The following is a 24,228-nucleotide window of genomic DNA, read 5'->3' as shown; positions in this document are numbered from 1 at the left end:
CTATTATAAGTTTTGTCTGTAACATTTACCTTTTTCTCAGTAAGTAGAAAAAAAAAAACAGTACTAAGCAACAGTGGAATAAAGAAGTTATCATTAAAGTGCACTTCCTCAACTGTCCACTTGAGGTGGCTTTCAGAAGATACTCAGTCCCGTAGATGGCGATGTTAAAATGCCCAACTTCACTTGAAGAATTTGTATAGTTGCTGCCTAGCACAGAAAAGGCTGTGGCAGTTTTGCTAACTCATCTGTTTAAATTTTATTAAGGCTTAAAAGTATTCATTACTGGAGATGTGGCCACTTTGTTTACTCAGTATGTGATGACACAGGCTGCTTTACTGCTAGTTGTTTGCTTATAAGTGCGCCCCAGGGCAGCTGTGGCTACAATGTAGCTTGTTATCGCCAGTGTGTGAATGTGTGTGTGAATGGGTGAATGACTGAATGTAGTGTAAAGTGCTTTGGGGTCCTTAAGGACTAGAAAAGCGCTATACAAATGCAGGCCATTTACCATTTATCAGCAGGAAAAGCTGTAAAAGTTATGAAGTCTAAAGTTTATGCCCTCTTTCACATTTTTCAAAGATGTCCAGTCGGTTGGATTGGAATCTCTGGCAGGTCAGCTCTGGCCCTTGGGCCTTATGTTTGAAAACCGTGCTCTAAGAACCCGTTCTTTTATTATTTATTGGTTTGTTACATAGCATTAATTTGCATTCACATGTGTGATGCTCTTTTGCAGTGTGTGGATACACCTTGCTAACTAAATATAGTAACATCTGACTGAAACAAAATAGTGATGGCCATTTTCAATCAATTAAAAAACGAAAACAATATATTTCTAAATTATGATTCGTCCAACTTTTACTAAATTCTACCTGCTCTGTAAACTTAAGAAAAAAAGAAGCACAAACTAACTCTTTGTAACAGCTTCAGTCACATCCCTGACAACATTTTTTTTCCCTCCCGTGTTTTCCCCTCTTCCTGTTATTCCAAGCCTGCCAGGTGCGGGAGACAGCCTGCCAGGAGTTGTCGGCAGCTTTCTGAATTGGCCAAATCTAGTTTAGATTAGACTCCAGCGGGGCTCCCCGGACGGGCCCACACAAAGCACTATGTCCTTATTTGATATAATCATGACAATTTGCACAGACAGACTGCGTTTCACACGAGCAAGAGTGGAAGATAGAGAGAAAAAGGGTCAGAGGAGAAATAGCAGTGAAATAGAGTGAGAGTGGATTAAAAAGCATTGCAAGTGAAATCTGAAGGGAGGAGGAGGGCAAATGCTGGGATATAGACTCAATCTACTAGGTTAAGTGCCTTTGTGTGGGCGTGTAGGCAAAGGCACAAAGGGAGACTACCTGCATGTTGAAGACTTCATCCGAGCTCTCCGATTGCCCTGTGATGTTACTGACTTCATTGGAGGCTTGAGATGACAGAGAGGACGAGGAGTAACGGTTCACCGCAGGGTAGCTGAAGAGGCTAAAGGCGAAAGAGAGAGGGTTATGATGGTTTACAATACAAAGGGTGAAGTTTCATACTATTATACATGATTAGATTTAAAAGTGGTTCACTCACCAAAGATTCAGCAGCAGTAAGGCCAATAAAAAGAAAAAAAAAAATAGACAAACAGAGAAACAGAAAATACCAGATTAGAAGGCAACTGATTCATCAATCACAGCATTCCATCATGCTGCCAAAAGGCACAAGAAAGAGATGTGACCTGGTTCTTCGTTGGAAACTGGAAAATAGAAAAAAAAAGGAAAAAAGAAATCAGAACTCAACAAGCAAAAATACGAAATGTCACAGGGAGATTGAGGTGATGTGTGCGTCTCCATCTTTCTTGTGTGTGGCTGTGCCCCGCGGGATCAGACTCTGGAGGCAGAATGTCGCAGGTAGACGAAGTGGCAGGGTCACTGAACACATCAAAACACACACGGATGCATGCACGCACACACACACACACACAGTCTGCCTGCTGGCCCGACAGCAGCCACACAGAAAACATCCCTGTGGGTGCCAGCCAGCCACCCACACCTATTGTACTGAGCTAAGCCAGTAAAGAACTGAAGGAGGAAGAGAGAAAAGGCAGAGAGCATGACGTTCGAGGTGAGATGGAAACACAAAAAGAAAAAGTAAGATGCGAACAAAGGTCTGCACTGAAGGGCAGCGCTTATAGACCGAGTAAAGGAAGGTGAGAGAATACGAAGGAGAAATTTTATGCACTCCAGAGATGGAAGTTAAAGATCTTTTTGGGTGACTTGGCATAATAAACCAGAGAAGTAATTGACATTGAAAAGCAATACGTTTTCCTCACTTGTTAATTTAATTAGCTGAGAAAGACAGAGACATACGCGTAAAGCTACGGAAATTAAGAAAAGAGCCGTCACCTCCGCCTGGCAACTCCTCTGCCGCCATCTGGGCTAATGATGCTGGGCACGGAGTTCCTGCACGTCCGCGGGCTTCCGTTGGTGAAGTGCACCGGGCTCGCACGCACATACGCTGGAAACTCCTGGGGGGTTTTTTAAATTGGGAGGGGGAGAAAGTGCACATGATTAAATGCTTCTTTGTGCCAGCGTGAGGTATATAAATAAAACACACAACATGTAGATGAAGGCAGTTTGTTTAATGAGGGGTGGTTTTCCCCTTTAGAGGAATAAAGGGGTCATTTACTCAGAATTCTTAGCACAGCAGTCAGTTTCTATTGTCACATTCACTGTTTGTTTCCATTAAGGCTCGAAGACTCTGATAAGTAATTTGAGGAAAATAAAGGAACACATGTTAGACAGCTTTAATCATCCTTACACATGAATGACATCCATTAGGTAAATGAACCTCTGTTTAACATAAAATCTGAATCTATCATTGAGTTACACATGTACAGCATTTTAAAAAGCTTTCTTTAAAGTCGATGCCTACCTGTATGCCTAGACTGGACTTCATGAGATGAAACTGGTCAACTAACTTCTTGTGCAGGGGTCTCATATCTTGAGGAACAAACTTCTCATGCACCGCGAGGCCATACTCCAATATATGTGCCTGCAGGACAAACAGAAAAAAGTGCACAATAACTGAAAGTCAAATTTAGGTGATAAAAATGATTCATCTTGTCTTTGCATTTAAAAAGACATCATGAGCTCAAGTGATGTTTCCAACCTGCTCGAACATGAGCTCTCTCAGTCGCCCGATCTTCTCTCCGTCCTCGGGGTGATTCATAATGTAGTCCTTCACGAAAAAGGCCTGCACAGAGGCAAAAATGCAGAACATCTGTTATGTATGCCCTGGGAGCTGAAGAAGCGGGCTTTTTTTCCCCTCTCCACAGCAGTGCTACCTGAATTGCAGCCTGCCTGACACAGCGAATTAGTGTCCACACAGCTATTTGTTGAGTACTTTCCATTTAAAATGTTCACAAAAACTGAGAAAAATTTGAGTTAAAAAAAAATTCACATCCTACTAAAATGCAGGGTTGAAAAGTCCTGTCTGGCAAATTTGTGTTGCAATATTAATATCAGGTTCAGTGGGCAGAATTAAAGTACATAGTGGCTAAAAATAGAAGGCGAAAAATACAGTGCCAAATGGATGTTAGTGAAATCAAAGCATTGATTTTGCTTTGATTTAAGAGCCAATTTGGTCTGCGATTTTAAAAGCCCCTTTTATATCACTTTCATTCGTGTCATTGTGCTCTGCTAGAGATCATGTCTCTTTAGAAACATCATCCTTCTTGATTTTGGCTTGCAGACTGTGCTTTCTATTCACTTTCCCAGACACTGCCTTCAAAAAAGAAAAAGAAAAAAGACTTAAAGGAGAAACTGATAAGATGAAAAATGCCCTGGTCTGCTTTGAATGATGATAACTGTTTTTTTTGCTTTTGCTTTTTTTTTTTTTTTTTTTTTTTGGGGGGGGGGGGGGGGGGGGGGTTGTCACTTTCATACATTAAATGCAAGATCTTTCCTGCTTACAATGCCATCAACACTTGCAGTCTGTCTACAGATTATGTTAAATCCCTTTCAATCTGCATCAGAGTACACAAAGCGAGGGAGAACCGATGAAAAGGCCCACCTCACAATCTGCTTATGAATCTGCCGCACACTCACACACAAAAACCCCCAAAAGAAAACGAGACTGAAAGGTAAGGAGGAGTTCACTAAAAAGATCAGCACGGCTCCTCTCTCAAGGACACAGCTGTCTATCTCCAACGAGACACTTAAGAGAAGAGAAGCTGAAGGCTGCTTCAGACATATGCACTCCCAAACACACACATAGATGTCTATCAAAGGATGCATGCGGCTTGCAGACTATGAAACTTCAATAAAATAAGGAACCTTATTATTCCAGACAGGCATCCTCAGATCTTTATCAAGATGGCATAAATTAGTATGTGGTGGATATAATATTCCCTCTTATTAAACTGTGAAACAGAAAAAAAAAAAATCTTATTGCATAAACATTATTACTCTATGGTGAGGTGGGACGCTCAAAGAGAGAAGTACTGAGTTTCACCAGGAATTCTATACAAGACCCCCAAAAACGGCATCAAAAAACTAATCAATAATTTTCTACAAATGATGGAAATTTCTCGTCGGGCTGCAGGGAGTGAGACCTCACCGTGGAGTGGCTCAGGTAATCATTAGAAAAGTCCAATTAGAGACGGAATGCTGAGGGGAGGGGGGGAATAAATCAGACAGCATTCCCCCTCAAGGGTTTCAACTCAAACTGCAGCAATAAATCTGAATATTAATAACGACAATTTCTCCTTCATTTGGAGCCGAGCAAACCTCCACAGCTGTCAATCGGCATTACGCGGGTAAATTAATAGATTTATAGATGCAGTCTGTGGGGCACCGCATGATATATTCTGCCAAGAAAAATGAGCTGCTGATATTGGTGCCAATGTGTCTGCTGCAGAAAAAAAATTAAAAAATAAAACAAAACAAAACAAAAAAGGTCAAATCTGTGTCAGGCTCATGTGGTATGATCACATTCTGTTATTTATGTAAAAATATAAATTACAAAAGATTTGAAGGAGACGCTGGTCAGTGTTTACCCAGAGGAACAACATCTCTATGCATATCAATATTTACCTAACCTTGTAAACAATGTGTAAAACGGGAGGAAATATTTTGTAAGTTGCAACATTTTATACAGATTTTTTTTGGTTTTCAGCAAAATAGTGGCAGCAAAGATTAAAAAGCACTTCTAAAATGCTTATTTTTGGGCTCTTATCGGCGTCCTACAACCCTTAATAGGGTACTTGTACTGAGGACATGCGCTTCACTCACAAGCACACACATACAGTATATGTTCCACAGAACACACATGCATTGTCACAGCGGTTGCTATGCGACACAGAGAAGGCAGCCGAGTCCACTCAATTTGTGGAGAACAAAAAAAAAAAAATCTTTATTTCTTCTTTTCTAGTCTTCTTTCTTTTGAATTGAGCTCCTAATGGTTAAAGTGTCTCCACTCAAGGAGCATTTAAAAAAGCAGCAGTAAATGGAGCTCTCGATGAAATTGCCCATATTTCAACTTTCCATACCAATCTGTTACCACTTCATCATATAAATACTATAAGTTTGTGTGATTGGAAGATATGACTAGGAAGATTTTTGCACTTTATTAATCTGGCGCTCTGCCTCTTTAAGAATTCGGCTTGGTATATAATTAGCTAAACTTGGTGGATGTCACCAGAAGGGTTAGGTAATGAGGTAAAGTTGCGAGTTGTACACCCACACTGATTGAGATTCTTAGAATCTTTACTAATGACTGTAGAACTATAAAGAACTGGCATTATGTCTCTGCCAAATAAAGTATTGGTGCTGTAATCTCCATGCATGCTAATAAGCTGTTCCGGAGCCTATGCTAGCTAATCTAGCTGTGGTTGTTACTCATTTTTTCACAGATAAAGCTTAAAGCACAGCCATGAACATAGCGGCAAAAATGCTAACATTAAGCTAAGTACACCACCAATTTGGTCCTGTGTTTGGTGTTACATTGACGATGTTCCCATCTAGTTTTACTTAAACACATTTTAGCAATTGTTCTCTCTGCAATACATACTTGCTTCAAAATACACGAGCGGCGTATTTATATATAATTTGTTAGAGAACATTGTGAAAATTATTTTTAGGGCATTAAAATTCAGTAATTTGCAAACATGGCAACTTCTTTCCAAGTTTTAGGACTACATTAGCCATCTAATCCCTGAAACTCCTTCCATTCTTCTATCTAACATTATTTGACCTCCCGCCTCTTTTCCCCCCACATCCACCTTATCATTCTATCTGACCAAAAAAATCCCCCCCACCGACCTATTCCTACACTACCCATCCATCTTGTTTTCCCACTTCCGCCCCCTCCAGTTTTCCACTCATCCATCTATTTGGTCAAGCCATCATCCAGCCATCAATGCATCCATCCATCCATCTGTTCATCCGCTCCACCCCTCCACAAAACACTTTCTGTCCATACATCTCTCCATTTTAAGCCACCTTCATGCATCATTAGGTAATCCATATGTCACTGCCTCTCATTCCTGCTTAGGTCTCTAAAATCCTCCAACCTTATCCTCCAGCAAGCCATTCATACCTCTTGGTAGCGGGCCAGTCCCCCGTTGACTGCGGCGTCGATGACCCCGTTGAGGCACATGGTGAGAGGGTTGATGTTCTGCATCTGCCGGCTCTGACACTGGGAGATCAATGTGCGCAACTGCAAGTTCTTGTTCTCGATCACCTCAATCGCATTCTCCAGTGGGCTTACCTCCACCTGTACACATGAAGGATGAAGAAACATTTTGTAGCTTTTTATATGAAGCTCTAAAGGGAGCTTTACAAATAATATCTGGAAGCTAAAATATCTATAAGGTATTTGAGTAATGTGGGAATTTTAGAGGGTCTGCTAAATAATAAATGCTACTGAGGTCCTTTATAGTGAAAGGTGAGGCAGTTTAAAACATATTAGGTTCTACAAATCAGGATATTTCAGCTTGTAATACTTTAGTTTTGACCACTTTTTTGTCCCAGAACAGAGCTGTTTTTTCTCCTAAAATACAGCAATTTGAAAAGCTGCTTAAAAAAATACAATGTTGCCAAAATCATTTGGACCTTTTAAGTTGATATGGTAAAAGTTTTAGCACCAGCCTATTTACACATTATGTGGTTTACTTGACATCCAAAATGAGTCTTTTTAGAAGTAAACACTCGATACCGGCTTCTTGTTAAATTTGTTGGAAATGCTCTAAAGAGCCTTTTCAGTGAAAACTGCGCTCTGAGTGAGGCAGCTGCAAAGCTGGGTCAGTATCTTTAATTATATTTGTGCTATTTACCAAAAAACACCTACATGTATCAATTTATTAACCATTATTATAAAGAATTATTGTAGCAGCTTCATTTAAAACTAAGTACTATTTTTTTAAATATACATTAACATATGGACATTTTGTCACATACTCGTGAAGGCACAGTGAAATATTTTTTCCTTCATCCTGATTTCTTTTTCTGTATTTTTTCCTTCTCACACAAAGCTTAATCCTTTTGCTAATTGAGCTTTTGCCAGTCTCCATTTTAAATGCTACTGCACTCCACAGCCATCATAGAGTAACACTGGCTTTACAATCCATATTTCACACCACGCTCAGCAGCTGTGAAGTAAAGAATATGCGCTTAGACCATCACAGACAGACACTGTGTTGGACTGCACAGAACAACATTTCAAAATCTGTGTAAATCTGACCCTTAGAAATCTGATTGAGAAGACAAAGCATTTACATGTAACAGTGTAGCAATTGTCCCATGTCAAATTTGACAGGAATTTGCCAATTACAGGGGAAAGAAATCCCAATACAAAAATCAATTCTAAAATTTGGACACGTTGGTAATCACAGTAAAGCAGTTTGGCTTTTAGCGTGACATCCAATCAAACCAATTGCGGAAACTGAACATCCAATAGCCCCAAACCTATGACTTAGGTCATGATTGCTGCTCAGTCTAATGACTTGGATCAATACTTGTGTATTGGCTGTCATTACTCTAAATTCCAACCTGCAGAATAATAAAAAAAAGAAAGTATCACTGTGTCCCTTGTGTCAAATGGCTGTGTGTTGTGTTTATGCCTTCACTGCTATTTCATCAGACTGGGACACACTCACCAGTTCTCTCTTTTCAACTTCAAACCAGCGGGAGATGCCTGGAAGACTCTGGATCAGAGTCAGAGTTGTCCTCTCCACCCACAGACTCTGCATTCACACAATACATCCATGAGCATTAGCTGATTGCTAAACATATAAAAAAAAATCCATAAATACTTAGGCTTGCTGTACACATATCTTAGTGGCAGCACTGTTCAGGATTTAATTGTTGATCCACAGTTAAAGGAAAATATAAAAATGCCTACAACCCAAAAACACACTTTTACTCATATGTCATATGTCTAATATCCTCTCCAACAGTTATGCTGTCAGCCAGCATGCTTGTTATATTTCCAGCCTCTCAAAAGGTCATTAAGACAGCACGCAAGCTATGAAATTTTAATATTAACAGCAGGCTCTAAATATAATAGATTTATAATACAAGTGAAACAACACTACTTTATAGACATGTTACATATAGACGGCAAACAGTTATTTTATTTTATCTTTTTTTTTGGGGGGGGTGTACTGTCCTGTACTTAGCACTAGAAACGTCCCTCCTTGTCAAGATCTACAGGCTTGCTATTACTTAATAAGAACAACAGCATGTTTAAGTGTCTACAGCCATGCTGGTTTTTAAAAACTGCTAGCATGCTAGTTTTTCTCGTGAACTGTAACCTCAATGCCACAATGATGTGTCATGCCAAATGCTAGTAATGGTGTTCTAAGTTGATCACAATCTGATGTGTAGTGGGCATGCTACCATGTTAGTTTAACATCTTGGTATACTAACTGGGGCTAAAGGGCAATTGAGTTATGGATATGTGATCCATGCATTTTTACTTTGGGCGGCACGGTGGTTAGCACTGTTGCCCACAGCAAGAAGGTCCTGAGTTCAATTGTGGTTAACTGGTAACTCTAAATTGCCCATAGTTGTGAATGCAGGTGCGAATGGTTGTCTGTGTCTATGTGTTAGCCCTGGCGACCTGTCCAGGGTGTTCAAAAATCGGTAATCCTTTCACAACTTTGGGGGCGTTTTTGTTCAGCTGACCCTTCTAAAGGCCTTCTAATGATCAAGATGCTAACACAGTATAGCTTCATTTATTTAGAGACAGTATCTTGCTCAAGGACACTCCAGCAGAGCAGATGAGCGCTGACATGCACTATTGATCCAGTGTCCTCAGGTTGAAGAAAGGTCTTCCGACGCACTGCACAACATTGCTGCCCTTTTATTGATTTTATGTTTTTTAAGGCCAAGAAATCCTCCTGAACAAGTCTTGAGGAAAAAAAAAAGATAGAAAAAAAACATGCACTGCAGTTTAAGAGCAGGAAGTTGAAAGCAGAATCTCACATAAAAAAGCAATTTCTGTCATGCAGATAGAAACTTCAAGAAAAGCTTTCTTTCCTACTTCAGTTTATTACCATATCCTTCCTGCGGCATACTCTTGTCACTATGTTTATTATAGATATTATTTCCATCTAATAGTAAGGACCAGAAATATCCAGTCCTGATGGAAATATGATATCACGATTAAATTTGGCCAAATAGCCTTGATGGAAGTGAGATGAGAAGGCTGCATGAAGCGTGTGCATTAAAGCAGAATATTTATGACAATAATATCCGCGTCTGTGTGTCGGGTGTGCATATCTGTTTAGAGTGTGTGCATCTGCCTGACTGTTTGAGTGTGTGTAACTGCATCACGCTGTACAGGCTTCATTTGCACCAAGCAGTACACTGCTCTGACTAGTATCCGAGTTCCTGTGTATAATTACTGATACCGGAGTCACAATGAATAAAACATGCACTATACACAAAGTAATACCTGAGCACTGGTTCAAACTATCACTCCCTACTAGGGCTGCCACGATTAGTCGACTAGTCACGATTACGTCGACTATCAAAATCGTCGACGACTGATTTAATAGTCGACGCGTCGTTTGAAGCTTTGTAAGATCACAAAAGACGCAGGAATAAGTAGCAGGATTTAAGAGTGTAATAACGGACTGAAACAGAAGATGGCAGCACTGCATGTACAAGGATGTCAGCTGCCGTTAAACCCCGAAGAAGAAGTAGCTCTGTCCCAGAATTCATAGCGCAGCCCAGCTCAGTTTCCAACAATGGCGGCAGCTACTTAGTTTTACTATTACTCTTGTTATTCTTTATGGGTCACAAAATAAACATTTAACATATTTTCAGGCGAGAATATAGCTGTGTAAACCTCAAATATCTGCTCAGTTTATCAGGACACCGCATATTTTCAAAAGCGCTCCGACGTTTTCGGAGACGTCTGTTACCCACTAGCTCGATAGCTAGCCGGGGGCTAGGCTAACTAGAGCCGTGAGAACACCGGACTCCCGGCAAATCGTTTTCAAACCCACCGCCGTCTTTCGCTACTCAGGTTAAACATGATATATAAGTCACTTAGATAACTTAAAAATGTTATTGTTTGGCTTTTTTTGTATTTTATTTGTTCCTGAGTAAATCGGTTTGGCTGAGATTAAAGTTATAGTTTTTACACAGCTGAATAAAGTCAAGCAGACAGCTGATTATCAGAAGTGTGAGATGCTCGAGAATATACTCCGGTGTCCTGTTATATTTTAGATAGCAAGGAGTTTATTAAACTTCACTGAAACAATCTGCAAATTTCATTCAAATTTAATAAACTATCATCTTGTCTTTCTTTATTTTTAGTTAGCACAGACCTTAAACACTTAAAGCTATAAGGTAATGATAGTTATATAAGAGCAGATGCTGCTGGTGCAATAAGCTGTACGTTTTATGTCCAATGGATGATGATCTGATTAGTCGACTAATCGCAAAAATAATCGGTGACTAGTCGACTATCAAAATAATCGTTTGTGGCAGCCCTACTCACTACATGGCCCATGATGGATGAACCGGGCAGAGAAGGAAGTAAACGAAGCAGTTTCGTATCAGTGAAAAATGTTAATTTTCAGAAATGTATGATTTTAACTTTTGAAATATTCATTAAAAAAAGACCTGTTTTCATAGCACATAACATTTTGCAGTGACTCCACATTCAGACTCATTTTTTTCCCTTTTTCTACTCAGCACTAATCCACAATCAATGGTTTGAAGAGAAGATAACCTTAGATAAATGCAGAGAAATTTTCTTTACCTTAAACTCATTCTCCTTGTCTTTGGTGCCCTTGTGAAAGGGCCGGTCATATCTGAACCTCCAGATGTGATTAAACTTGTAGAAGCTTTTGATGTTGTCAGGCACTCCATCTCTCTGTAGCACATCCTGACTGTCGGGGATGGGGGTTACAGCATAGATCTGTAGATCTGAAAGCCCCTGAAGTTAAGGAAAGTGCAAGAGAGAGTGACAAGGGAAAGCACTGCAGACTTAAATGGAAAGAAATCTTCAATGACCCGAATGCATATCGGAACTTCAAACAGGACAAAGACCTACATAGGCAAGAGCTCATGTGCATATCTTTAATCAAGATATTGGCCACACATTTTCTTGCATAGACTAATGCAGAGGTAGGGAACGTTAGTCCTAGAGAGCCGGTGTCCTGCAGGTTTTAGATCTCACCCTGGGACACCACATCTGACTCAAATGATTAGGTCATTATCAGGCCTCTGGAGAACTTCAAGAAATGTTGAGGAGGTAATTTAGCCATTTAAAGCAGCTGCGTTGGATCAAGGACACATCTAAAACCTGCAGGACCCGGCTCTCGAGGCCTGGAGTTCGCTACCCCTGGACTAATGCATAGTCAAGCCGGACCAACGTATCAGCTAGTTATTATCATCGGACAATATCAGCGATTTGCTGATATGTGTATCAGCATTTGTAACTGCTGATAAAGGAAATTTTTAAAAGATGAGACAGAAGAAACACCTTTCGACCATGTTGTAAGTAATGATGTTGCGTAGTTTGTCCACCAGAGGGCACTATGCAACTTCCATGTTGACAACACGTTTTTGAAACCATAAAGTTTAGTTTTAAACCTCTCAGGCTCAAATTAAACTTTTTGTTGCTAATGCACAACCAAGTCCTGCAGTGGTACTTCTGAGTAAAAAAAAACTCATAAAATATGTATGTGGGGTAATCAGGATGTTAGTTTTTAACTGTTGCAAATCGGCAACGCCTGCCTCGAGAGGGTTAAAGCTGCATTGTCAAATTATTTCTAGAACAGACTCACTAATATCTTCACAAAATAACTGTGAGGAAAATCTTTTTACGTTTCAAAATCTGATATATCGGTCTATATATGAGTATGAGAAATTACAAATGTCGGTACGGCCTTAAAAATCCTATGTTAGTCAGGTTCTAATGCACAGTACATATCAAATTTTGTTCAAATTGTGTGTAATGTGTGTAATATATGTGTAAAACATGGTGAAGGTTCTGTCATTGTTTGGGAAACGCTTCAAAATTGATGCAATAAATGCAGAAAAGTACTGTGAGATTTTAAATCATCAATAACAAAACAACACCTGCTTGGCAACAATGTTTCAGCATGACAATGATCCCAAATACCCTGCAAATGCATTAAATGCATATCTGGATGGAGAAGTGCACAGTGGAGCACTATTAGTCATGGACTGGCCTCCCCAGATCAACATTATTAAATCAGTGTGGGATCATCCTGACAGAATATGCAACAAAAAAGCATCAAACATCCAAAGAAGATCTTTATATGTCCTTCGAGAAGCCTGGTGAACTATTCCTGAAGACTACTTAAAGAAATGACAATAAAACGTGCCTAAGGGAGTTCAGGCTATGTTGAAGAATAAACGTGATCATAACGTGATCATAACGTGATCATACCACATATTGACTTCCAAGCTTGTTAGGATTATACAAGCTGTTTTTTTTGCTTAATATGTTGTATTGTCATGTATGTTTCCCCATGTTTCAATAAATCGCAGCACCTACTTCCCCTTTTCCTGGCAGAATTAAAGGAAATGATGGGTGACTCAAAACTTTTGCCCAACACTGTAAAGCAGGAGGGAAAAATAAGTTTTTCTTTTGACTAGTATGAGAAAACATACAGTGAGACTTGACAACTTGAGCAGTGTAAAAAGGCAAGGAGTGAAAAGTGAGTTAAGTGTCTTTCAAAAATCCCCAGCCTCTCCTTTATTATGAGAAACCCTGCACTGATGAACAACTATATCAGAGAGAGGGAGGAGAGCTGACGCACATGAAATGCATGAGTGTTTGTATCAAGGATTTACAGATGGGTGAGCAATCAGAGAGACTATTGATTGGCCTAATGTGAGAACAACACAGCAGCTACTTCATTCAGACGTCACTTTGAGTGGGGCGTCTGCATAAAAGGTAGGCACATCGTACATAAACTATTCAAAAATGAAAAGTACATCTTAACTTGAGGCCATTTTCTAATCAGTTTACATTTTGATGTCACCCGCACACATGGAATATTTCCTAACAGCAACTTTGAGGGCTGCAACACTACTGTGTTGACAAACTCTGCCAACCTCCAGACAGGAAGACATACAAACACCTGCCAAAATACTTTAAACCTTTTTGCGATTGTTCCTGCTACACTAAGACTGCAATTTGCCGCAGTGACAAAGACACACACACACACACACACACACACACACACACACACACACACACACACACACACACACACACACACACACAGAAAGACAGACACCAGCCTCACTTTCATAGCTGGTAAACATGTCTATCTTCAGTCTGTTCTCTCTTTTACTGTTGTTTCCTTCAGTCTTTGTGTCACTATGTCATCAAGTCTGCCTGTTTTCTTCCCTCTTCTACAGTGGGGCAAAAAAGTATTTAGTCAGCCACCGATTGTGCAAGTTCCCCCACTTAAAATGATGACAGAGGTCAGTAATTTGCACCAGAGGTACACTTCAACTGTGAGAGACAGAATGTGAAAAAAAAAATCCATGAATTCACATGGTAGGATTTGTAAAGATTTTATTCGTAAATTAGGGTGGAAAATAAGTATTTGGTCACCTCAAACAAGGAAAATCTCTGGCTCTCACAGACCTGTAACGTCATCTGTAAAAAGCTTTTCTGTCCCCCACTCGTTACCTGTATGAATGGCACCTGTTTGAACTCATCATCTGTATAAAAGACACCTGTCCACAGCCTCAAACAGTCAGACTCCAAACTCCGCCATGGCCAAGACCAAAGAGCTTTTGAAGGACACCAGGAAAAGTATTGTAGACCTGCACCAGACTGGGAAGAGTGAATCTACAATAGGCAAGCAGCTTGGTGTGAAAAAATCAACTGTGGGAGCAATCATCAGAAAATGGAAGACATACAAGACCACTGATAATCTCCCTCGATCTGGGGCTCCACACAAGATCTCATCCCGTGGGGTCAAAATGATCATGAGAACGGTGAGCAAAGATCCCAGAACCACACGGGGGGACCTGGTGAATGACCTGCAGAGAGCTGGGACCAAAGTAACAAAGGTCACCATCAGTAACACACTACAACGGCAGGGAATCAAATCCCGCAGTGCCAGATGTGTTCCGCTGCTGAAGCCAGTGCATGTCCAGGCCCGTCTGAAGTTTGCCAGAGAGCACATGGATGATACAGCAGAGGATTGGGAGAATGTCATGTGGTCAGATGAAACCAAAGTAGAACTTTTTGGTATAAACTCAACTCGTCGTGTTTGGAGGAAGAAGAATACTGAGTTGCATCCCAAGAACACCATACCTACTGTGAAGCATGGGGGTGGAAACATCATGCTGTGGGGCTGTTTTTCTGCCAAGGGGACAGGACGACTGATCCATGTTAAGGACAGAATGAATGGGGCCATGTATCGTCAGATTTTGAGCCAAAACCTCCTTCCATCAGTGAGAACTTTGAAGATGAAACGAGGCTGGGTCTTCCAACATGACAATGATCCAAAACACACCGCCCGGGCAACAAAGGAGTGGCTCCGTAAGAAGCATTTGAAAGTCCTGGAGTGGCCTAGCCAGTCTCCACACCTCAACCCCATAGAAAATCTGTGGCGGGAGTTGAAAGTCCGTGTTGCTCGGCGACAGCCCCAAAACATCACTGCTCTCGAGAAGATCTGCATGGAGGAATGGGCCAAAATACCAGCTACTGTGTGTGCAAACCTGGTAAAGACCTATAGTAAACGTTTGACCTCTGTTATTGCCAACAAAGGTTATGTTACAAAGTATTGAGTTGTATTTTTGTTATTGACCAAATACTTATTTTCCACCCTAATTTACGAATAAATTCTTTACAAATCCTACCATGTGGATTCATGGATTTTTTTTTTCACATTCTGTCTCTCACAGTTGAAGTGTACCTCTGGTGCAAATTACTGACCTCTGTCATCATTTTAAGTGGGGGAACTTGCACAATCGGTGGCTGACTAAATACTTTTTTGCCCCACTGTATCTAGGCCAGGGGTGCCCAATCCCGGTCCTCGAGAGCTACCGTCCTGCAGCTTTTAGATGCATCCTTGTTCCCACACACCCGAATCAAATGAATGGCTTGTTATCAGGCCTTTGCCAAACACGATGGCATGCTGAAGAGGTAATCAAACCATTTGATTCAGCTGTGTTGGAGTAGGGATGCATCTAAAAGCTGCAGGATAGTAGCTCTCGAGGACTGGGATTGGGCAGCCCTGATCTAGGCCAACAGTTGTCCCTTACATTGGTGTGAATAATTAAAAAGTCCCACATACTATAGGAGTGAATCTGAACACTGCATGGAAATGAGAAAAATGAAGGGAGCTTGAGCTTAGGTTAGTTGATTTGTACCTGGTCCCTGGTAGGAACATGGCTTAGTTGTTGTGTTTAAGGAAATGCAACACCTTAGTGCAGGGGTCCCCAATCCCAGTCCACAAGGGCTGGTGTCCCTGCAGGTTTTAGATGTGTCCTTGATCCATCACAGCTGATTTAAATGGATAAATGACCTTCTCAACATGTCTTGAAGTTCTCCAGAGGCCTGGTAATGAACTAATCATGTGATTCAGGTGTGTTGACCCAGGGTGAGATCTAAAACCTGCAGGGACACCAGCCCTCGTGGACTGGGATTGGGGACCTCTGCCTTAGTGTGTCTGATTGTGATTTGTATTAAATTTTGTATACTGCACGCAATTTGCAGCACTGTATGTTTGCGTGATAGCATGTGCCTCATGTCGCCTGCAGGGCAATTGTGTACATGTATACACGAGGCTAGCTGAGCCTCCCTGGCAGCACAGTACACATGCATATGCAGTCGGTTTAGTCCCCACGTCCAAGACTGTATCTGCTTAGTTGGGGTTTCATGTTTGACCACAACTTTATTTCATGCCTCCATGTACACTGAAGGATACACTGTGCGTCTGCCTGGTATATGGTCTGGTCGGGCTGGTTTACGTGCTGCATGGCGATGGCGTGGGGGAACTCGTTGAGCATCCGCTGCTGGAATGCCTCCAGCCTCTCGTAGTCATGGCCTCGGCACACAAACTCCTTATTCTGCAGTGGAGGGGGGTTAGGAAAGAAGCAGCGTGGGGTTAGCTTGACATCTAGTGGGCACAGACTGAAACTGCAGCACCATCTGCAAACTCCACCAAGGACAGGGCCTGTTACATCATTAAATGGCACTGAATAAGACTTGCTGAATGTCACCTTCCACTGGAAGAGTCTTATATAAGAAAAGTTCATTCTTTCAGAAGCGCCGTTTCTTTTTTGAAGAAGGTGAAAGTATTATTCCCTTCAACTAGCTGTTCAAGACAAAGAGGGAATATGGTGATTTACATACCCGTAAGAAGAAAGGAAACTTCTTCCCATAGAATCCAACTCTGAAGAATTCAGGTTCTAATCTTTGCTGATCCATGATCTTGTCATAGAGAGATGCTTCCATCATCTGACAATAAAAGACAAAACTGCTTATAAACCAACAGTGTCTAATCTGTTAGTTATATTGTGCATTTTTCTGACTAACCAGGGCATCATCAGGTTACAAAAAAACAAAGGACTCCTCAAGCAGCATCCCCACAGCTTCTGGAACAACTTACCCTCATTTTACTCAAGTTCCTGTAGTCGTAGTACGACTCGTACTGGTCAGCAAGCTCTCTGCAAAGGATGATGCCATTCTCCCAACACTGAGGACACAAAAACACACACTTATTCCCTGTCACCTTCATCGTGCCCAGTCTGACAGTTACAGACTGACCCGAAACCTACTTAACACTAAGACACTTGTTCTGCAGTGCTCACACAATCGGTCTCCACTGGATGGCACTGGCGAGTCAACAACGCCAGCAGACACAAACAAGCTCTCGATGCAGGTACGTGCAGCACCAACCATCTTACTAATTAAATGAAAAGCTTTCCTTTCTTGCTGCCTTCCACTCTGTGATCAGGAGCACTGGAAGATGGCATAATTCGTGAATGTAAAGGATATTTGCACTACGAGTAACGAGGGGTGGCATTTTTAACGATTCAAAGAGATTTCCCCCCAAACATCAGAGGTAATGATGCGTTATTTTGAGAGGGTGAGCGTAGTTTTGTTTTGCCATTTCCCCCCTTCCCCTGAGAGTACAGAGAAACAGCAAAGGTAGTTAGGATAACGAGATAAAACTGGAAAAGAGAAGTGAAGTTGGGATGATGAAAGAAAGCAACTCCTGAGAGACGAAAACAAAACTACAGCCTGGGAACCGTTTATCAAGTGAGAAACGCTGCGTCCTGAATTAGCTGAGCTCTGTTTGCGCTCACATTTCTCACTGATGAGATTATTTTAGCTAAATGCGGCACCATCAGAGCGAATCATGCTTTAACAGTCAGCGTGGCCATCATCGCCATCTGAGAGGAACAGTGTGGAATACTGTGGGACAATATGGATCCCGCTCTAATTACAGCTACCTGCAATTCCCTTGATTAAGTGGAAGAGGTGCTGCGACCTCTAGTCAACGTCACAGTTCATAACAGATAGAAATATCTCTGTACAAGGATTTTGGCCTTCCTCTTCATTTTACGTGAATGATGTCGTATCTACTAAACAAGCAGGAAAAGAAGTTCTCTCATCTTTCACCCCGATGCGTCTGAGCCGACTATTAATGTTTCATGAAACTGTTGATGCTTATTATTTTTGAAATATACGTATTAATGGCCAGCATATATTTACTCTAGGAGAGCCATCAATAATATGTCTGCGCCTCTATTTCGTTGCCAGGTATGAAATAGAAATGCATTTAAATTAGAAGGCTCTTGAATATGCATGAGAAGCTGACGTGCTGCTGGGTATTAGCTTGGCACAAACTCCTCTGAATAAAACTGAACATGCTGTTGCTTTACACTGGCACAGTACATTCACTGGCATTTAGCGGTGTTATAGGGAACCAGTTGTCCTGCTGGTGTTTGGGCTCAGCTTACTTCCTTCATTCTACCTTGCCAGTGTGCTAGAAACGTCACAGATTACATCACATGACAAATGTTCTGGTTTCTGTAAAGTCAAATGCAAATGTATTGGACGGATGACTGTAGAGGAAAAACTGGCGCTTTCCAGCTTACCTTCCCCCTGTCGAAGTTCTGGATGATAGTGAGATGCAAATATTCTTTCCTTTGCCACTCGCTCTGCATGGGGTAGTTGAGAAACTCTCTGAGCGGCCTGTCTGACCATTCCAATAACTCGTCATAGAGCAGCAGGGTGTAGGACGCCTCTGTGAGCATACACAGAGAAAAACAGCATATTAATTTACATTTACAAGTTCTTTAAACAAGTTTTTTTCTTGTTTAAAGAACTTGTGAAGCATTCAGTGTCTCAAATACTGATGAATACACTGAAGCAGAAGAACATGAACAGATGACAACATGAAAGCACATTTCAATAATCATCATACAGTATGTGTTCAGACCAGGGGTTAAAGTGGGACGGATCTATGTGGAACCGCAATCCCACGCCTTTGATTAATGACCAATTAAATCTAATAGGCAGTGAGGTTGATTTTCATATGCTGCAGTCTGGCGGTGCTTCCAACTGATGCCACAAAAACCATTAAATCACCCCATGGTCACACCTGCATGCACCATTTTTTACCCTCCTTCTCTCCCCTGTTGCAGCTGTGGTTAATGCTTACATGTCATATCCTGATTCACATGAGATTTACTTTTACATTTTTAATCCAAATGTGTGTAAAATCTATGGTCTTCATCAGTCTAAATAATGCATATTATGCATGGGTCTTTCTTATTTCAAACATCTGCGGATATTCTGGCCTATCTCATAAGAGAACACTTTTTTGTGTCTATCCCTTTCTTTATTGGGTGAGTCAAACCAGGAGAGCACACTGCTAAAAATGTAAAACATTAACGTGGCCTCCAACACATAACCCATTTCTTCTTTTTATAATTTTTAGCCAATGTCTTTTTATTGAGTTTTTCTTTCATACATATAAACAAAAAGAGAAGAAAAGGATTACAGATGATCTGTACATTTGGGGTAATTAGCCCGTTCGTTTAACGCTGTGAGAAAAGAAAAGAAAAGAAAAAAGGGAAATAAAGAAAAAAAGAGAAGTATTAAACATAATATTAAACATATGTTTAATATTTCCCCAAATAACATAATCCCTGCAAAATAATTCATTCCCACCCAGGTCACTGCCCTAGTCCTGTACACTGTTTTTCCACACCTGACATAAGAGAGTTTGCTGAAAAATTGTTATAGATTTTGAAATGCATCAAGGAAAGGACCCTACATGCTTTGAAATTTCCCAGTAGAGTTCTGAGTGAATGTCTTATTTTCTCTTTTCTACACACAACATGAGGTCATATAACCACTGTTTGTGAGTGGGAGGGGCAGCGTTCCGCCACCTCAGTAGGATTGCCCTCCTGGCCAACAGGGAACAGAATGGAGAGGAGAGTTGGTAGGAGGGAGAGGAAGACAAGGCTACTTTTCAGAATCAAGTGAGGAAGCTTTGCCCTGTGCATGTCTGCATTTCTCTGTTGCACTTTGTTGCACGTGCCTTCTAACTCCTTATTTCTCCTCTGCGTTTCCTGAAGCGTACACTGCAGGTCTTCATGTCTTTTCTCTTGTTCTTGATTTTGCACCTGCACTTCAGTATAAACTTCTCTGTATTTTTCTCAGCATTTCATTGAACCTATACTCCATCTTTGAACATCTTTTTTCATTCTAGTTCAATGGTTTTATCCTTCATTTTTTTAACATATACCTGTAGTTCTAGATTTCTCCTCTCAAAGTCGTAGAGAGTAGAGAATCTGGAGAAATTCAGCTTCTTTCTGATTTTCTTGCACTTTCTCTTGAAGTATTTGTGTGTAGTGCTATTTGAAGCGACACTTGCAAGCCTTCATTGTATTTCTCGATGTTCTGTTCTGTTTAATCTAACTGTTAAAATTTTAATTGGTGCCCAAGGTGGGTAAATTGTGTCCAAAATGTTGCCACCAGTTGGTGCATCTTTGTGGAGAAAAGCCATGAATCTGTTCATCTAAACCTGATCTATTTTATAACATTATTGGAATGAGATCACGGATACAAGATTTGGGTAAGGTGTTCCGGTCTAGCATGTCCTAACATGTGTAGACCCCAGCATGTTGACAAGATTAGATCTATTGGCTGGCCTAGGAAAGACTCCCCGGATAAGCTGGAGGAGGTGGCCAGAGGGAGGTCTGGGCTTCCCTGCTGGCCGACTAAGAAATTAGTGATGGCTCATGTAATATCTTCTTATTAATCGTAGAATGTAGTGGCTAAATCCACAAAGTTTAGTAAACTTAAGAACCAGCATCAGGAAAAGCTGCACAAAGAAAAAAAATTAAAACCTACTGGACCTCACAATGGGAATTACGTAATGATTTATTTCTGTCCCCTTACAACAGACCTTATGATTCCCTGCCAAATCCCAACTTAAAGCCCTGGTTATGACAAATAGTAAAACCGCAATAATGCATCACCCACGCTCAGTCACACTGTACTACAAGGCAGTATATTCCTTTCAATGTACCTGTGTAGTTTTGTGCTTTCAGATGCAGATCATACAGTTTGTGAATGTAGCGGATGTACATCTCTTCTTTGTTCAACTCTGTTTTGTAGAAGTTCTGGCAGGAGCGGGAGATGATTCAATGAAAAAACATGAGAGAAAGACGGAAAACATTAGCAGAGAGACCATCATAACCATTAGAGAGGGAATTTAAACAAGTAATGAAGGCATTTAAAAGTGGTGCAACAATATAGTTCTGCTGCTGATTTGCAGGGGCCTTTTGATCCCTCTGCCTACACACTGAGGTCCTCTTGCACATAACTCCAGTTAAATAAAAAAAAAACCCCACAAGAATACTCAATTATCATCTATATATTACATATGTTTTACTTTTTTCATCATTTTGAAATAAAAAGGTAATAACTTCAGAGTGCAATAGCAACAGAAGATAAACACTGACATATTTGCCTGACACTCACCAGTAAACTGACAGTACATCCGATCTTTTTGCCATCCACTTCTCCCAACTTCATACAATCCCTGCAATAGAAACATTGAGAATTTGACTAAAAGGACCAAGCACGTGTGTCTCTGGAAGTATTTTGTGAACGTGTGCGCGCGCCCACCTGTAGTCTAGCAGTCTTTCCATTAAACGAGTGACGGTAGCGATCAGAGAGATCCCGCTCTCCCTCCAGGTCTCTCTCTCGATCTTCTTCAGCAGGCTGAAGGACAAATGAAGAGAGACAGAACAAGACAAAGATGTAAAGACCAAAAGAGACGGGGAGGGCAAATGGGGGGGGGGCGATGGAAGAAACAACTAAGAAAGGAAAGGAGGCGAAGCAAAATTAATAGCAGTCATACTGGTGTCACCTATGCTTGTTGGCCTGCCTACAGGAGCTCAAGAAAGAAAAAACACAAAGGTGGCTAAAAATTTTTTACAACACCTTATTTACTGTTATGCCACCAAAACAGGTTTTTATAGAATTACGGGCAAACACACAACAGCCAAAATACTGAAGCTGTTTATTCTTCTTTTTTTTGTAATTGCTCCACATTTCCCCTCACACAGACGACACTGAGAGAACAAAGAGGAGGGTGTCTTACCTAGGGTACGGACCAAACAGAGGAATTCTACTCCAGGCGGGAAGCATAGGCGGAATAAATTAATATTAATATTAGCACACACTCACACAGGTTAGTTTAGGGATTAGTGGACTTAGTAGGAAAAAAAAATAATTATGAACTTAAAGTAGGCTTAAATCAAGAAAAACAAAAGAAAATTGAAATTAAACATAAAAAAGTGTTAATAATAACTTATTATGCATGATTACAATATAGCGCACACTATAACTACTGAACTTTACAAAATATGAACCGCAGTGCCTCTGCATTTTATTAATGTTTCACGTGTACAAATGGTGGGAAAGAGAATGATCGACTATGGAAGACAAAGGGATATTAGAAGTGGATCCATACTCATAAAATAGATCACACTTTGATTTGTGGCTGGGCGGCAGCAGAAGAGTGATTCGGAAATACGACTTCATTTAATGCAACATGGTTTTCTTTTCCTTTTTCTTTTAAAGTTGAAATGCAAGATTTTTGCTTTGAAAGCTTCAAATACTAACAGCCCAGAGAGAAGGGCGACATAAAAATATAAACAGAAAAGAAGCAGGGACCAACATACGCACACACTCAGGTGAACACACACACACACATATATGAAAAGGTGTGCACAAACACTAAGCATGCAGGTGTACAAACCTGGAAACTCAAGGACAGACAAAAGGAGCTGACCAAAGAGGAGGTGTGAGTGAAGATGAAGGCGATTAAATGCTCATCACTTACCTCTCACTGCTTGAAAAATATGCTTTACATAAGCAATTTCAAATACAAAACTACCTATTGTATATTTGTATAATAATGACATGTTTGTTAGTTTGAAAGTAAGCCTGCAGCTTTCTGTGTTGCTTCCCTCATTAGCTACATGCTCTGAAAGCAACCTAACCCATTTAATGGCTTTCTTTATTGAAGTACAAGAGGCCTTTTCAGAGCTGTAATGCTGCTATCTGTGCTCTGGGTTTTCAGGGTTAAAGGCTAATTCTCAAAAGCAGAATACTTAGACACATCCACTTCCCGATAAAACGCCCATTTAGTGAGGCAAATGACCTGCAGATTGCAGCCCACGCAGATAATTTACCTGATGAAGCCTTGTGTGGGTTGCATCATTTAGGTAATTAGACCCCCATAAACAGCTATTTTCACTGGAAGTGCCCAGGTCTCCTAAACTAGCCTTCATGCACTTTCAAGTAGGTTTTTGCTGGGATTTTACTGTTTATTGTAAAAAATAAATAAATAAATTTTTAAAAATTGCTTTCGCAGCCAAATTATTTAACAAATTTGCAGAGACTTTTCCTTCAAAAGTCTTTCTGGAAAATTTCTACTTTATTAGATTTTGTAACATTTCTTGATTCTTTTACCAACTCACATGCTGTTGAAGAGCTCCCTGTATGTCTCATCGCCTTTGCCTTCAGACATCAGGCTGTCCAGCTTGTCAATCAACTTGGCCTCCACCTGTGAGGAAAAGCATTTAAAGCTCAGAGGCTCGCAGTCTGAACAACACTGACATAACAAAGAAGAACGCAGAGCTTGATCTTAAAGTGTGCAGCATCAAAAAAGTAGACTTAATTATCTGAATGAGAATGCATAATTCTCTTAAACTTGCAGTATTTGCAATGACCAGCAGAGGGTGACTTTGACTCTGACTGAGAAAAATCTGACTGCTTATTGATCACTTGTTTTGTTACCTGAATAGACATTTTACTAATGATTTTTGAGTACTAGTTTATACAACGTGATACTTTTAGAGAATTGTTGATAATAAAGCAGGATATGCTTTAGGGAGTACGTTTTGTGAGTGACAAGACACCAATCGATCTCACCCATCTGTCAATTTCTTTACAGTTAAATTGTTAGAATTTACAGTTATGTGAAAAACTAAAGACATGCCATGACCAAGTAGCCTGTAGAACCACCTTTAGCAACAAAACATAAGTAGTTGTTTTCTGTAATGCTCTGTCTCTCACATTCACATGCTTCAGTTCATATATTATACTAATTATTGTGGTTTCTGAAGTTTCAGAAATGTAAATAATATTATTATTTAGCAATGATAAACAAAACCAGCTATAAATGAATGTAAATGTTTTAGAAGG

The 24,228-nt window shown here is 40.5% G+C and overlaps 1 protein-coding gene across 2 annotated transcripts in view; it reads right to left on the bottom strand.

Moving 5' to 3' along the window:
* Nucleotides 1-24,228, bottom strand: part of dock4b (dedicator of cytokinesis 4b) — a 141,334-nt gene that overhangs the window by 18,052 nt on the left and 99,054 nt on the right. The window contains exons 32-47 of one of the 2 annotated variants that reach the window (XM_085385937.1): nt 23,502-23,587; nt 21,640-21,735; nt 21,493-21,553; nt 21,038-21,131; nt 18,594-18,742; nt 17,099-17,185; nt 16,843-16,947; nt 16,415-16,556; nt 11,248-11,414; nt 8,129-8,215; nt 6,571-6,747; nt 3,142-3,225; nt 2,905-3,024; nt 2,376-2,497; nt 1,709-1,726; nt 1,347-1,458 (exon numbers count right to left, since the gene is read on the bottom strand). In XM_085385937.1, the coding sequence (XP_085242063.1) occupies nt 1,347-1,458; nt 1,709-1,726; nt 2,376-2,497; nt 2,905-3,024; nt 3,142-3,225; nt 6,571-6,747; nt 8,129-8,215; nt 11,248-11,414; nt 16,415-16,556; nt 16,843-16,947; nt 17,099-17,185; nt 18,594-18,742; nt 21,038-21,131; nt 21,493-21,553; nt 21,640-21,735; nt 23,502-23,587 (1,707 nt within the window). The remainder of the gene's footprint in view (nt 1-1,346; nt 1,459-1,708; nt 1,727-2,375; nt 2,498-2,904; nt 3,025-3,141; nt 3,226-6,570; nt 6,748-8,128; nt 8,216-11,247; nt 11,415-16,414; nt 16,557-16,842; nt 16,948-17,098; nt 17,186-18,593; nt 18,743-21,037; nt 21,132-21,492; nt 21,554-21,639; nt 21,736-23,501; nt 23,588-24,228) is intronic. The other variant, XM_085385938.1, reaches the window with a different exon arrangement.

Source organism: Rhamphochromis longiceps, linkage group LG17 (genome assembly GCF_057381845.1).
Source record: "Rhamphochromis longiceps isolate RC_006_pf linkage group LG17, R_longiceps_female_GT1.1, whole genome shotgun sequence".
NCBI lineage: Eukaryota > Metazoa > Chordata > Actinopteri > Cichliformes > Cichlidae > Rhamphochromis > Rhamphochromis longiceps.
The sequence above is the reverse complement of the archived record's forward strand: the minus strand, read 5'-3'. Positions and strand labels throughout refer to the sequence as shown.